The sequence below is a fragment of the Oncorhynchus clarkii genome, chromosome 4, assembly GCF_045791955.1.
Source record: "Oncorhynchus clarkii lewisi isolate Uvic-CL-2024 chromosome 4, UVic_Ocla_1.0, whole genome shotgun sequence".
NCBI classification, from domain to species: Eukaryota; Metazoa; Chordata; class Actinopteri; order Salmoniformes; family Salmonidae; genus Oncorhynchus; species Oncorhynchus clarkii.
In genome coordinates, this window is record NC_092150.1 from 10771281 (window position 1) to 10783331 (window position 12051).

Genomic DNA, 12051 nt, shown 5'->3' on the forward strand with positions numbered 1-12051 from the left:
GTGGCGCTACAAAGTATTAACTTAAGGGGGCTGAATAATTTTGCACGCCCAATTTTTCCGTTTTTGATTTGTTAAAAAAGTTTGAAATATCCAATAAATGTTGTTCCACTTCATGATTGTGTCCCACTTGTTGTTGATTCTTCACAAAAAAATACAGTTTTATATCTTTATGTTTGAAGCCTGAAATGTGGCAAAAGGTCGCAAAGTTCAAGGGGGCCAAATACTTTCGCAAGGCACTGTATATATCACACACACACACACACACACACACACACACACACACACACACACACACACACACACACACACACACACACACACACACACACACACACACACACACACACAGTGCCTTCTGAAAGTATTCACACCCCTTGACTTTTTGTTGTGTTAGAAAGTGGGATTAAAATTGATTTAATTGTCATTTTTTGTCAACGATCTACACAAAATACTCTAATGACAAAGTGAAAGAAAAATTAGATGTGCATACAAAAAAATATAACAAATAAAACACGAACATATCTTGATTAGATAAGAGCTCAAAACCTTGAGTCAATACATTAGAATCACCTTTGGCAGCGACTACAGCTGTGAGTCTAAGAGCTTTCCACACCTGGATTGTGCAACATTTGCCCATTATTCTTCAAGCTCTGTCAAATGTGTTGTTGATCATTGCTAGACAACCATTTTCAGGTCTTGCCATAGATTTTCAAGCACATTTAAGTCAAAACTGTTACTTGAATATTCCCTGACTTCTTTGTAAGCAACTCCACTGTAGATTTGGTCTTGTGTTGAAGGCTATTGTCCTGCTAAAAGGTGAATTCATCTTCCAGTGTCTGTTGGAAAGCAGACTGAACCAGGTTTAATTCTAGGATTTTGCCTGTGCTTAGCTCTATTCAGTTTATTTTTTTATCCTGAAGAACTTCCCAATCCTTAATGATTACAAGCATACCCATAACATGATGCAACCACCACTATCCTTGAAAAGAGTGAACGGTACTCAGTGATGTGTTTTATTGGATTGGCCCCAAACATAACACTTTTTTTAGGTATTTATTTTTCAGTATTGCTTTAGTGCCTTGTTGCAAACAGGATGCATGTTTTGGAATATTTTTATTCTGTACAGGCTTCCTTCTTTTCACTCTGTCAGTTAGGTTAGTAATGTAGAGTAACGACAATGTTGTTGATCCATCCTCCGTTTTCTCTTATCACAGCATTTAAAAACTCTGTAACTGTTTTAAAGTCACCATTGGCCTAATGGTGAAATCCTTGAGAGGTTTACTTCCTCTCCGGCAACTGAGTTAGGAAGGACGCCTTTATCTTTGTAGTGACTGGGTGTATTGATACGCCACCCAAAGTGCAATTAATAACTTCACCATGCTCAAAGGGATATTCAATGTCTGCTTTTTTTTTTTTTTTACCCATCTACCAATAGGTGCCCTTCTTTGTGAGGCATTGGAAAACCTCCCTGGTCTTTGTGGTTGAATCTGTGTTTGAAATTCACTGCTCGACTAAGGGACCATACAGATAATTGTATGTGTGGGGTACAGGGATAAGGTAGGTAGTCATTAAAAAAATCATGATACATATTGACTTGTTAAGCAAATCTTTACTACTGAACTTATTAGGCTTGCCATAACAACAGGGGTGAAACTTATTGACTTAAGACAATTCAGCTTTTTATTTTGCAATTAATTTGTAAAAAATTCTAAAAACATGATTTGATTTTGACATTGTAGGTTATTGTGTGTAGGCCAGTGATGCAACATCTCAATTTAATCTATTTTAAATTTAGGCTTTAATACAACAAAATGTGGAAAAAAGTCAAGGGGTATGAATACTTTCTGAAGGCATTGTACCATATAAAAATAAACAATTAAGTGTTTTTCCCCTCATCAATCTACATACAATAACCCAAAATGACAACGTGAAAACAGCTTTTTAGATTTTTTTGCAAATTTATCAAAAATAAAAAACAAAAATACATTAATTACATAAGTATTCAGACCCTTCGCTATGAGACTCGAAATTGAGTTCAGGTGCATCCTGTTTCCATTGATCATCCTTGAGATGTTTCTACAACTTGGAGTCCACCTGTGGTAAATTCAATTGATTGGACATGATTTGGAAAGGCACTCACCTGTCTATATAAAGGTCCCACGGTTGACAGTGCATGTCAGAGCAAAAACCAAGCCATGAGGTTGAAGGGATTGTCTGTAGAGTTCAGAGACAGGATTGTTTCGAGGCCCCGATCTGGGGAATGGTACCAGAAAATGTCTGCAGCATTGAAGGTTCCCAAGAACACAGTGGCCTTCATCATCCTTTATTGGAAGAAGTTTGGAACCACAAAGACTCCACCTAGAGCTGGCCGCCCGGGCAAACTGAGCAATCGGGGGAGAAGGGCCTTGGCCAGGGAGGTGACCAAGAACCCGGCTTTTATGGTTAAGTGGCAAGACGGAAGCCACTCCTCAGTAACAGGCATACGACAGCCAACTTGGATTTTGCCAAAAGGCACCTAAAGGACTCTCAGACCATGAGAAACAAGATTCTCTGGTCTGATGAAACCAAGATTGAACTCTTTGGCCTTAATGCCAAGTGTCACGTCTGGAGGAAACCTAAGGGGCGGCAGGTATCCTAGTGGTTAGAGCGTTGGACTAAATAAGAATTAGTTCTTAACTGACTTGCCTAGTTAAATAAAGGTAAAATTAAAAAGCATGGTGGTGGCAGTATCATGCAGTGGGGATGTTTTCAGGGACTGGGAGACTAGTCAGGATCGAGGGAAAGATTAACTGAGCAAAGTACAGAGAGATCCTTGATGAAAACCTGCTCCAGATACAGGTGTGTCAAGCGTGTAGCATCATACCCAAGAAGACTTGAGGCTGTAATCGCTGCTAATGTGCTTCAACAAAGTAATGAGTAAAGGGTCTGAAAACTTATGTAAATGTGATATTTCAGTTTTTTTTTTCTAAGTTTGCAAAAACGTCCAAAAACCTGTTGTTGCTTTATCATTATGGGGTATTGTGTGTAGATTGATGAGGGGGAAAAACAATTTAATCCATTTTAGAATAAGGCTAACGTAGCAAAATGTAGAAAAAGTCTAGGGGTCTGAATACTTTCCGAATGCACTATATATATACTGTATATTGCTTGGTGACAATATGTAAGTGTTTGTCACAACAGAACAGTCAGAGCATGGAGTTCCCTTGTCAGAGTCAACCTATAGACAGGTCCTCTGATGGGGGTCCTCTCTGATGGGGGTCCTCTCTGATGAGTCAGCACTTCAGATCTCTCTTGATGTCTGATTATTGTAGTGTGTGTGTGAACTAGATTTGTAGAATTTGATGAATTGCACTGCCTGCCCCATGGGTAGCCTCAGTGTTGGGAGGGGAAATCTATTCCTTTTGCTTCAATCAAACTTCCCCTCCTGTCTGCACAGTGTTCCGTGTGGACCTTCTATATATGCATATTTTCGTTTGAGAGGACCTAGCGGACGGCTGAGAGAGTGGAAGATGTACATTTGGTGTATGGGGAGAAGATCCCCGTCAAAGAAGATCCCTGTCAGAGAGTATATTATATGAACAGACATGTACTGTACACACAGACATGTACTGTACACACAAACACTGGGGTTTCTCTCTCACAGGATATGTGTTGGGCAAACTCATCTGTCAGGAGGTGATGGGGGGTTGTGGGAGGCTAGCGAACTAGGCCACCACTTGAAAGAAATAATCATAATCTCTCCCACAATGCACTGCCCACTGTGCCCCGCTTCACAAAGTGTCTCAGAGTAGGAGTGCTGATCTAGGATATGTTCATACAATCTTATCCATTAGGAACAGCAGTCCTACTCGGACAATCTGGTCTACCCTCCCTACTATTATAGCTTAGCCTTAGATTAACTCAAGGTGAAACCTTTGAAGCTACTAAACTAGAGAACAAACATGAAAAACTAGAGGCTCAAACAATACACATAGACTGAAATGGGGGGAAACTGAAATCTAATAGAATGAGAATACGACTACATTATCTGATGCAAAACAGAAATTTATGAAGCACTGAAACTGAACCTATAAATGTACAAGGAGATCCACGTAACATTTGTTTTTTATAAGCACTAGGAACAAACAGTGAAAACTTTACATCTGCACACACGCATAATTCCTCAGCGCTTCGCTGTACAGAACTCTGGCAATGCAGATCTCGCCTCCCCATCTACGACTCTGACAATTACTCCATCATTGTGAGAGTGGAAGAAAACACTTTCAAGGACTGGCACTTGTGAAGGGCAGACTGCCAGGCAATTAAGGCTGTGACAGCCAGAAGTCAGGCTTTTCAGCACATTGGACATTATTATCGCTCTGGGTCTTCTGAGAGCTGCCACTCTGGAATAAAGGCCTTAAAGGGATAGTTCACTTTTCTACTTCGTTTCCCCCCCACAACTTCTAGCTTATTTTCAACTTCCATAAGGTGTCTTCATTTCCTCCAATCCTTTTTTTTGTTGTTGAATTTGTTAGCTTTTTATTCAGCAATGCCCAGAATCTCCTGGCTAACATTTTTGGAGAACGTAGCAATTGTTGTATGGTGTAGTATAGTATAGTGTAGTTTAGTGTTTAGTGTGGTGTGTAGTGTGGTGTAGTGTAATTGTATACTGGTGTCGTGTGGTGTGTAGTGTAGTTTACTGTAGTGTCGTGTAGTGCCTCCAAACAGTGGCCATTTTCTTCCCTTTTCCGGTGTGTTTGGGGACGTGACGTTAGGCCTAGATACTGTACATAGAGTAGTCTAGAAGGTTAGACCTAGATACTGTACATAGAGTAGTCTAGAAGGTTAGACCTAGATACTGTACATAGAGTAGTCTAGAAGGTTAGGCCTAGATACTGTACATAGAGTAGTCTAGAAGGTTAGACCTAGATACTGTACATAGAGTAGTCTAGAAGGTTAGACCTAGATACTGTACATAGTCTAGAAGGTTAGGCCTAGATACTGTACATAGAGTAGTCTAGAAGGTTAGGCCTAGATACTGTACATAGAGTAGTCTAGAAGGTTAGACCTAGATACTGCACATAGAATAGTCTAGAAGGTTAGACATACATACTGCACATAGAATAGTCTAGAAGGTTAGACGTACATACAGTAGTCTAGAAAGTTAAACCTAGATACTGTACATAGAGTAGTCTAGAAGGTTAGACCTAGATACTGTACATACAGTAGTCTAGAAGGTTAGACCTAGATACTGCACATAGAGTAGTCTAGAAGGTTAGACCTAGATACTGTACATAGAGTAGTCTAGAAGGTTAGACCTAGATACTGTACATAGTCTAGAAGGTTAGACCTAGATACTGTACATAGAGTAGTCTAGAAGGTTAGACCTAGATACTGCACATAGAATAGTCTAGAAGGTTAGACATACATACTGCACATAGAATAGTCTAGAAGGTTAGACGTACATACAGTAGTCTAGAAAGTTAGACCTAGATACTGTACATAGAGTAGTCTAGAAGGTTAGACCTAGATACTGTACATACAGTAGTCTAGAAGGTTAGACCTAGATACTGCACATAGAGTAGTCTAGAAGGTTAGACCTAGATACTGCACATAGAATAGTCTAGAAGGTTAGACATACATACTGCACATAGAATAGTCTAGAAGGTTAGACGTACATACAGTAGTCTAGAAAGTTAGACCTAGATACTGTACATAGAGTAGTCTAGAAGGTTAGACCTAGATACTGTACATACAGTAGTCTAGAAGGTTAGACCTAGATACTGCACATAGAGTAGTCTAGAAGGTTAGACCTAGATACTGTACATAGAGTAGTCTAGAAGGTTAGACCTAGATACTGTACATAGTCTAGAAGGTTAGACCTAGATACTGTACATAGAGTAGTCTAGAAGGTTAGACCTAGATACTGCACATAGAATAGTCTAGAAGGTTAGACATACATACTGCACATAGAATAGTCTAGAAGGTTAGACGTACATACAGTAGTCTAGAAAGTTAGACCTAGATACTGTACATAGAGTAGTCTAGAAGGTTAGACCTAGATACTGTACATAGTCTAGAAGGTTAGACCTAGATACTGTACATAGAGTAGTCTAGAAGGATAGACCTAGATACTGCACATAGAATAGTCTAGAAGGTTAGACATACATACTGCACATAGAATAGTCTAGAAGGTTAGACGTACATACAGTAGTCTAGAAAGTTAGACCTAGATACTGTACATAGAGTAGTCTAGAAGGTTAGACCTAGATACTGCACATAGAGTAGTCTAGAAGGTTAGACCTAGATACTGTACATAGAGTAGTTTATTAAAAGGTATAGAAGGAACACGAACAATGCTTCAGAATGCAGCTTTGGTTTTAGAATATTACAATAACACAACATAAATGTCACTCAGGACCCCATTCCTGATCTTTTCAGAGAGTAAGTGCATGTATAAATACTCAGGAGGCGGCCTTGTGGAGGTGGAAACATGCTCTTTGCACTCCCACCCCATTCCCCGTCTGTCTGTGGCCCAGGTGCTTAAAATCCATCCTGCCGCTGCAATGGCGATAATCAACAAAGGCATTGCCCTGCCGGCGGGTCAGTGATCCCTCAGGTGAGCAAGTCATTACATTGCTAACGTAGCTCTGCCTGTGTTCACCAGATACCACAGCAATGAGGAGACCGCCGCCGAAACAAAGACGGTTCTGCCGAGTTATTCTGAGGAGTGATTTCAGGAAAGAAAGAGAGGAGAGCTCCACTCAATCACTTGAGTCCCTAGTTATTTACAGATGATCTAATTATTTTGTAGCTTTGTCAACTATGTGTGTGTTTTCTATACCTGTTCGCATCACTCACTGTATACTTTACAGACGCTCCCCAACCAATGAGGAGGGGGAGAGAAAGAGAGAGGTTATGAATCAGTGTGGGAGAAACAGACAGACGGACAGACGGATGGACAGGACAGAACAGAGAGAGAGCCAGAGAGAGCCAGAGAGAGCCAGAGAGAGCGATAATAGATAGATTGCAAGAGAAAAACAGCAGAGAGAAAAGAAGAGAAGTTGCAGACAGACAAACACAGACCAGACAGCAACGCTAGAAGTAATTCCAGCCTGCTATAAAAATAAGAGGCGGTAACGTGCAGCCTCGATGAGGTGTAGAGCCCGGACACTATAGCCACTCCTGGGACTGAGAGGCCAAGCCACGCTGGCCAGTAGGCGCACCAGTCTCCCCAGGGGGCTCCCGTAGGTGCCAGTCACCCCAGGGGGCTCCCGTAGGCGCCAGTCTCCCCAGGGGGCTCCCGTAGGCGCCAGTCTCCCCAGGGGGCTCCCGTAGGCGCCAGTCTCCCCAGGGGGCTCCCGTAGGCGCCAGTCTCCCCAGGGGGCTCCCGTAGGCGCCAGTCTCGCTAGGACAATAATAAAGTCTTTAGATGAGGTTTCAACTCAGCTTTAATGGTTATTTGCTAGGTGATGATGCTTTTATCAAAAGCTGTGCTGGAACTAGGATATGTGATCTATAGAATATGCCAGGGGTATCCCAATCAGAGCCTGGAAGTCCAGATCACTTACTGGTTTGCTGTTCTACCTGTTAATTTTATTGAATATTTAATTTTATTTAATATTTAACTAGGCAAGTCAGTTAAGAACACATTCTTATTTACAATCACGGCCTAGGAACAGTGGGTTAACTGCCTTGTTCAGGGGCAGAACGACAGATTTTTACCTTGTCAGTTCGGGGATTCGATCTGAAAACATTTTGGCTACAGGTCCAACACTCTAACCACTAGGCTACCTGCCGCCCCTAATTAATAGCACCCACCAGGTGTCCCAGGTCTAGATCAGTCCCTGATTAGAGGGGACCAATGAAAATCAGCAGTGGAACTGGCTTCGAGGTCCAGATTTGAATTTGTCTTATGTAATGATGTAATTTGCAGTTCATCAGGAGTCTCCTCATATTTAAATAAGCCTAGAATGTTGTGGGTCTGTGCCATCATCTTATAGGTCGTCATGACAACACATTTCAACATGACTAGCCCTAGTATAGATCTTGCCTGTTCACAGAGCAACACGTGTGATCTATGTGGGTGTTTTACTTCCTTTAGTTGACTGCACTGATTGTAAATGGCTCTGAATAACAATAACTTGGAGCAACACCAAACCACAGTACTGTTAGGTTACATTGTATCCCACAATTGCCTTCTGGAGGCACCAAAGCACAGTTTCCAATACTAGCCAGCAGCATACCACACTGCATCCCACTGTTGGCTTGGCTCTGAAACTAAGTGGTGCTGCTGGAAGTGGTGTTGAAGGGCCAGTAGGAGACACTCTTTCCTTTGGTCTAAAACAATATCCCAAATGCTGCAGAGCAGTGATTGGTGACATTTCCCTGTGTAGGATGCTGTCTTTCAGATGGGATGTTAAACGGGTGTCCTGACTCTCTGTGGTCACTAAAGATCCCATGGTACTTATCGTAAGAGTAGGAGTGTTAACCCTGGTGTCCTGGCTAAATTCCCAACCTGACCATATTGACCACCTAATCATCCCCAGCTTCTAATTGGCTCATCCATCTCCCCTGTAACTATTCCCCAGGTTGTTGCTGTAAATGAGAATGTGTTCTCAGTCAACTTACCTGGTAAAATAAAGGGAAAAATACAAAATCCTCCAAACATTTTGAAGGCTGCAGCTGCATTGAGACATTACATAATTATTGTGGTCAAACTTGCTGCACCAGCTGTTTGAGAGACATTATTTAAAAGAAACTCCACGTTAGGTATGCCACACACACCCCCTCTCTGGCTTGTTCCTCTGTATGCGGTAGTAGAGGTTGTGCAGGTTGAGCGGCTGAGCGGCTGTGACACATTATCTGCGTGGCTCATATACCCCTCCACGCCCACAAAGCTGTTAATGAGACGGATCCATCAGAACATGGCAGGAGAATGTGCCCTCCTGTTCTCTGCCAGACACAGGAGGAGAACGAGAGAGGGGGATCGAGAGAGTATCAGAGAGAGATTGTGGAGAGAGGTTGAGAGCTGAGCGCTAAGTTGGTGAGTCTCTGGAATCTCTTTTAAAACTGTATGCTGCTGTTGTCAGCTCCACGGCCATTTAGCTTTTTGTTTTTGGAAGGCAGTACACATGCAATGAGATATTTAATAGATAAGAAAGTTCTGTATGAACTCATACTTGTCACAGTAGTTTTATGGTGAGGTGGAATGACCCTTTGAGCTCAATCTTTAATATCTTTGTCATCTTGTGCAAAAGCGTTGGACCCTGACACAGGGCTGGGAAACTGGCGCTTTGTTCTAAAGGTAGTCGAAAATCACTCATCTCTGGTCCCCCATGTAAGGTTAGGGCACAGGAAGTGACACTCAGACTTCTGACAAGGTACTACCAAATACAAGGTTCTACAAACTACAAGGTTCCACTTGTTCTGAGAACCATTTTTCCAGAATATTCTTGGACACAAATGCTGAGGGCATAACCACGAAAAGAGATGAATGAATAAGGCAAAAAGAGAGAGAAGAGAGAAATGAGAGCAAGAGATAAATAGAGGTGACATTTCACAGTCTTGACAGTGAGGTCACTGTGTCGAGCAGGTTAGGTGGTAAATCCTAGTTGTACTGACACTCTGCCATCATTTTGGATCAAATAGTCAGGGTTAGGATGGCCTGGTAGAGGCCAGCTAAGGAGATTTGAGCAGGAATATTGCTAACGATGGAGGTACAGCCTCCCACCTTGATGATCCATAGAGAGACAAATAACATCCTATTTGGGTTTACGTATCACTCTGTTCCATAATCTCAACAACATTGGCATTGCCCTTAACTTCACACCCAATGTGAAGTAAAGGTAGCCTAGTGGTTAGAGTGTTGGGCCAGTACCCGAAAGGTTGCTGGATCGAATCCCTGATCCAGCAACAGAATTATATATAAATTAAAAATATTCTGAGCAAGGCAGTTAACCCACTGTTCCCTGGGCCCCGAAGACGTGGATGTCGATTAAGGCAGCCCCCTGCACCTCTCTGATTCAGAGGGGTTGGGTTAAATGACTCCAGCACCTCTCTGATTCAGAGGGGTCGGGTTAAATGCGGAAGACATGGATGTTGAGTAAGGCAGCCCCCTGCACCTCTCTGATTCAGAGGGGTCGGGTTAAATGCGGAAGACATGGATGTTGAGTAAGGCAGCCCCCTGCACCTCTCTGATTCAGAGGGGTTGGGTTAAATGACTCCAGCACCTCTCCGATTCAGAGGGGTTGGGTTAAATGCAGAAGACATGGATGTTGAGTAAGGCAGCCCCCAGCACCTCTCTGATTCAGAGGGGTTGGGTTAAATGCGGAAGACGCATTCAGTTGTACAACTGATTAGGTATCCCCCTTTCCCTTATACTCCAAATAACATCTACTGATCTAGCCAACGTTCCCACATTTCAGCTTCCCCAACAGTGTACTGGCTTTAACCGCTATTCCATTACTCCAAAGCTGACTGTTTCACGGATTCATATACCTCGACATATCTGGCCATCGCCACAATTTCTAAGGCTCCCATCTACGGTCTCAAATAATATACATAGTTGGATTAACTTTGAAGACTGATATCTGTCTGAGACGCTGTATGAATACAAATTAATATAGATACTTAAGCTCGGCACAGTGTTTGAAGTTTACACACTCGTAGTCCCAAATAGATGCGTTGACAATCCTGAGAGGCCACAGGTCTGTTTCTGACCATTACCAACTAGCATACCAGCGACATTCTGAGAACCAAAAGTTTTCATCAAATAAAGGACAGATAAGAGATGAGTCACTCACTGTTCTTGGAGGATAAAATCCACGTTCTCCCGAGACACCTGTCCCGTCACGGGGTGCCGGAACGACGTGGTCCTCTGGTTATGGCTGTGAGAGGACCAGAGGATAAGAGAAGGACGTGGGGGATGGAGGGTGGAGGAGAGGTGGGGGATGAAACAGAGTGGAACAAAATTAGCATCCCTGGCTGTCGAATCAGTCTGTGGTCATCGCGCTGGATTTTCACCCCCTTCCAACTCACATGTAGACACAAGCTGATCATTCTCTAGGGGCGTAGCAGGTTTCAAACGCCCCCTAACCCCACCCTCCTACCCCCCCAGCGTGTGCAGAATGTGAAGGGGGCAGTGGCCCCCACCCTGGACTGCTCCTATGATCTCCTCCTAAAGTGTTAGGCTCAGCACGAAACACCGGACATAGGGAAAGAGAAGGCTGTCAAGCCAGGCAGGGCCTCCATCGATTCCTCCCTCAGCCAGTGACACAGGGTGAGAGAGGTCAGCCAGGCAGGGCCTCCATCGATTCCCCCCTCAGCCAGTGACACAGGGAGAGGACCGTCAGGTATGGTAGCATCCCAAATGGGACCCTAATCCCTACATAGTGTACTACTTTTGACAAGCCTTGGTCAATGGTTGTGCACAATGTAGGGAATAGGGTGCAATTTGGCACGCAGCCAAGTGACAGGGGCACACTTGACAGGGGCACACTTGGCAACACAGCACTCTCCCAACAGATTCCCTCCATCAGATCCCTGTACAGGAGCTGCTGCTGTCCTTGTTCCTGTCAGTTTCTGTTCCTGTAGGAGCTGATGTGGAGTGACAGCTGAGAGCTCACTTCCTGGTTTTAAGGAAGGAAAAAAGCCCCCTGGTCCAATACACACAGTGATGTGTGAAGAGGCTGCAGTGACACTATTTATCTTTATAGAGTTAGTATCCTATGTAGTGCACTACTTTCCACCAGAGCCCTATGTAGTGCACTACTTTCCACCAGAACCCTATAAACCATTGTCAAAAGTAGAGCACTCAATAGCAAACAGGGTTCAATTTGGGACACAACACAGGCAAATACGCACAATGCTCTAGATAGGAATATGTCTCAGAGGACATATCAAACTGAATCACAGAAAATTATCTTAGAAAAGGTTGTACTGCTGTCTAGGTGGATAGAGGACCGAGTATTAGCGATCAAGGCTGAACCGAAATGAAAGCGCTGCCCAGGGGATGGCAGTGCCACTCACCTAAGATGGTGACATGCTCACATATCCCCATCAAATTCAACA

The 12051-nt window shown here is 43.2% G+C and overlaps 1 protein-coding gene across 5 annotated transcripts in view; it reads right to left on the bottom strand.

Moving 5' to 3' along the window:
- LOC139406408 (pleckstrin homology domain-containing family A member 7-like) overlaps positions 1-12051 on the bottom strand; it is a 170191-nt gene that overhangs the window by 71193 nt on the left and 86947 nt on the right. For all 5 annotated transcript variants that reach the window (XM_071148956.1, XM_071148957.1, XM_071148958.1 and 2 more), the window contains one exon: positions 10785-10868. In XM_071148956.1, coding sequence (XP_071005057.1) covers positions 10785-10868 — 84 coding nt within the window. The remainder of the gene's footprint in view (positions 1-10784; positions 10869-12051) is intronic.